The 3,938-nt window shown below is 52.5% G+C and overlaps 1 protein-coding gene across 1 annotated transcript in view; it reads right to left on the bottom strand.

Annotated features, from left to right (window-relative positions):
* The window catches only part of LOC103804898 (talin-1-like), a 16,329-nt gene that overhangs the window by 5,499 nt on the left and 6,892 nt on the right, over window positions 1-3,938 (bottom strand). Inside the window, 8 exon segments of the mRNA XM_009077533.1 lie at window positions 9-175; window positions 2,077-2,223; window positions 2,515-2,634; window positions 2,738-2,839; window positions 2,973-3,122; window positions 3,285-3,455; window positions 3,556-3,657; window positions 3,767-3,899. Coding sequence (XP_009075781.1) covers window positions 9-175; window positions 2,077-2,223; window positions 2,515-2,634; window positions 2,738-2,839; window positions 2,973-3,122; window positions 3,285-3,455; window positions 3,556-3,657; window positions 3,767-3,899 — 1,092 coding nt within the window.

Genomic DNA, 3,938 nt, shown 5'->3' with positions numbered 1-3,938 from the left:
CCAGGTACCTGTGGTCAGCAAAGGTCTCTGAGTTCTCCCGGTTGAGGGTTCCAGCTGTAGCAAACATGATGGTGGTGTCAAGGTCAGCAATGATGCCAGAGACAGCACTGGCTGCTGTGATGCAGGCTTGTGTCCCACGGTTCCCAGCCTGAAGAGCTGCCAGTACGTGAGACACCTGTAGGATACCGAGCACGGTGACTGGGGTAGAAGAGCAGGTTCATGAAACCCTCATCACCTCCTACTCCATACCAAAGGTAAGAACTAGGAATCATTTGGTCTGGACAGCCCTTCTTAGCTTCCAGTTATTTCTTTTTCCCTTGCACCTATCATGTTTGGTGGTCTAGGAGACACGGGACTCTGGTAGTTTGCAAATGAGTAAGGTTTGCATGATGGGCACCAAAACATCACTTGTTCGTTTTTTAGGTGTTAAACTCAATTTCTGTACTTGGGTATGGGAAGAAGACTGAGAGTAAAAAGGCAACGGTATCAAGATTACAGGGGAAAATATTCTTGCTACTCCCTGGATGTCAGCATACCTGACCTCTCCCACACACCATTAAAGGGGGATTAGACAGAGGGTGGAATGGAGCGGAGACATCACGGTCAGGCTCTGTTGAAGCCCTTGCAGAGGAGGAAACTCAGTGGTACTTTCTAGCAGGTAAGCTGCACAGCAGCTGAAAATCAAGGGAGGTAAAGGAAGATGACCTGTTGTTGAATCAACAGTCATGGTTAAGTAACTCTCCTTGGACTGATGAATGTCCTCATCCCAAGGATATCTCAGGTACTATACTGAGATATCTGCCCCCAAGGTATGACCATTCCTCATTCAGTAACATGTACGAATAAAGTCACTTAAGCTCCATATAAATGTAAAGAAATAGTATAGAAGTGAGTTAAGAATAGGAAGAAGATGGAGAAAGACTCCATCATAACCTCGGGGGTCAGCAGACAGGGTGAACCTGTCTTCTTCCCCGTGGGATGCCCGTTGGGTAAGAATCATACTCTGTGCACTGAATCATTATCTCGAGTAGCTTTTATTGGGGATTAGAGCCTGTTAGTATATTGCTTTGAATTAGTATATTGCCTTGAACACAACTTTGTAGTCAGATACTACTGCCAGCAATCCTCAAAACTTAACCGGTCACAATAGTATTAATAAAAGTTATTCTGTAAGCTGTTAATGTGAGTCCTTCAAGACGGCGGGCAGCCGCTGGCAGAGGGTAAAGGTGTGGAGAGACGCAGGAGGGAGTTTCTCTGTTTGTTGTGTGACTCAGAACAAGTTTGTCACACTGCTTTCTGATCTAGTGGACTGTTCAGTGAAGGGTCCCCATAACAGGACGCTGACAGACCAGCCAGGTACAGGGTCTTGGCTTTCCTGGGGTACTGACAGACTAATCAAACACAAAGGGTTTGACAAAACCTCCCCTTTTCACATGGCATTGGACAAATACTCATAGGACAACAAGCTTCCTAGTAGAAAACAATCATGGAAAGGAAGGACCTGCAGGAGGTCCTGAGCACGCAGGAACGTCCCAGGCATGATGGACACGTGTTTGTTTTGCTTTTGTGATTTTGCTTACAAGCGCTGCTGCTTCACCCTTACTAACCAGAGTTTTTAAGCCATGTTTTCATCTGTTATTCTCAAGTGTACTCTTTAGATTGATTGATGGATAGGGTGCTTTCCACCACGCCAGCAAAAGGTGAGGGGGAAACTGATCACTCAGCACAAGCTCCGAGTCTCACTGAAGAAACAGCAAATGCTTTGCCCACCAGTGCAAGAGATGATTTGGAGCCCTAGGCTGTGTTTAGATCGGTCTCCCCTGTCAGGCCACCACCAACATGTCAGCAGCACCTGGAGATCACACTCACCCATCACAAGCATTAGCTATTATGGTGCCTAGAAAGGGGGATCCATGCTCCACCTCATTAGCTGGGCAGGCCAAGCATGGCCAAGAGACTGAGCAGAACCCAACAGGAACATGGGAGAATCTAGCGGGATGGCTCCGAGGGCATATGGCTCAATCCAGCATCCCTCCCACCTCACCATGCTGTCACCCCTTTCTCTGGACCACCTACCTTCTCAGAAACCTTGCGCGCACTCTCTATCAGCTCCTTCTTGGTGTAGGCATCGCTGGGGCTGCACTGCAAAGCTCCAGCCTTGGTGACCAGAGCGGCACAGCCGTGACCCAGCTCCTGCACCCGGCGCTTGATGTGGGAGCCGATCTGGAGAGAAACGTGCATGACAGAGTCAGCAGGGAACTAAGCCCTGTGTCTGTGATACATGCTGGGAAACGCCAGCCACCCAGCTCCTCTTTCCCAATCCTCCCACACAGGAGGGGGAAAAAGGAAACAGGGCTTTGCTCCATCTTTCTACACCATGTTTCACGGCAAGTGTGAATGTTGCCTGCCCCCAGCTCCAATGGGAGGTTCAAGTGTCCCTGCTCTCCGTTCTCACACCCCAGCAGCTCCTGCTCTGCCTCACGGCATGCTCCAGCACCCCCCCCATGCTCGCACCTCCTCGTTCTCAGCAGTGAGGGCAGCCGGCTTGGCCTGCTGTGCCAGCTGCCCATAGTCATTGGTGAGTTGGTTGGCCAGTATGCCCAGCTCGTCTGGGTTGGTGGTGGATTTGGTGACCTGTTGATGGAAGAAGAGCAGGAGTTGGACAGGGCAAGGAGGGCAGTTGCCTGTCTGGGTAGCAGGCAGTGCATTCGGAAGTGACAGGCTTGCTTGTACTCACCATCTCCTGCACAGTCACTGCAATGGCCTTGGCTGTCTTCACCATCGTGGTCTGGTAGTCCACAAAGGTGCCCTCTGGCTCGCCCATGGGCCCCTCGTCCAGCTGCAAGAGACCATCAGGACACTCCTGTATCCACCTCTGGCCTACAAGGTCTTTATGTTTGGCTTGGTTTGATCCCGGCTCTTCCTCTCTCTCACACCCAGCCCTGTTCAGGTCCTCTCCATGCTCCCCTCACCTGGTTGATGGCTTGGGTGATGGAGTCCACCATGCCCCCCACAACACCTGCAGCACTGGCTGCCTCATTCAGGGTGGTGGTCAGGTCCTCGACTGCTTCCTTCATCATCTGCACAGCTTCTTCCAGAGCCTCCTGGGTGTGAGCGGCTTGCTGCAAGGACAAACCAGACTGAGCGAAGGCCGGCAGCAGCTCCCCTCCCAACAGGGCTACTGCACACTCACGCTGCGGTTTCCATTTCTGAAACAGCATGTGCACCATGCATCACCCACAGCAAAGCAAGGCATGCCAGTGGCACGTGCCCCTCCTGCTCACCTTGGGGTTCCCACCAGCCTCCTTGGCTGTATACAGCATCTGCAAGGCAGATTCAGCCAGTGTTTTGGTCTGGTCCAGGAGGTTCATCTGCTGCTGGTGGTTGGGTGTTTTGGAGGCAGCACCGACAGCCGCCATAATGAGTGGCTCAAAATACTGAGCCATCTGGGACACCTAGGGAAGAGCAGCATCAGCATTAGCAACTTCCAGCTCCAGCTGCCTCTCCTCTCTGTGCACCAAGTGCCTCATCATCACCTTCACACCCCTCTGGTACCTTGTGCCCCAGCTGCGAGGCCTCCGCCCGCGCTGCACTGGCCACAGGCTCGATCAGATTGCTGATCTCCTGGACAGCTGTGATCATCTGGTTGTGCAAAGCCTGTGTAAAGAGAGGATGCTGGGTGAGGCTGCAGGAGGGCTAGGGGCCCTGTTTGCTGGTGGGAGGATGCCAACGCCCTGAGGCTTGCTGCAGCATTTCTGGGACTCACCTCTTGGGAGATATCTTCTCGGGGGGCCAGCTGCTGGCTGATGGCAGCAAGGGAGGCCTGGTCCACCTCCCGCATACATCTGTTCAGGACCTCAATGGCCTCATCACACTCCCGCTGTCCTGGAGCTTTGTCCCTGTGTGACAGATGGATCACCCAAGTGCTAGCAGGTGCT

Source organism: Acanthisitta chloris, unplaced genomic scaffold (genome assembly GCF_000695815.1).
Source record: "Acanthisitta chloris isolate BGI_N310 unplaced genomic scaffold, ASM69581v1 scaffold17326, whole genome shotgun sequence".
Classification (NCBI taxonomy): Eukaryota; Metazoa; Chordata; class Aves; order Passeriformes; family Acanthisittidae; genus Acanthisitta; species Acanthisitta chloris.
This window is presented reverse-complemented; position numbering and strand designations above follow the sequence as displayed.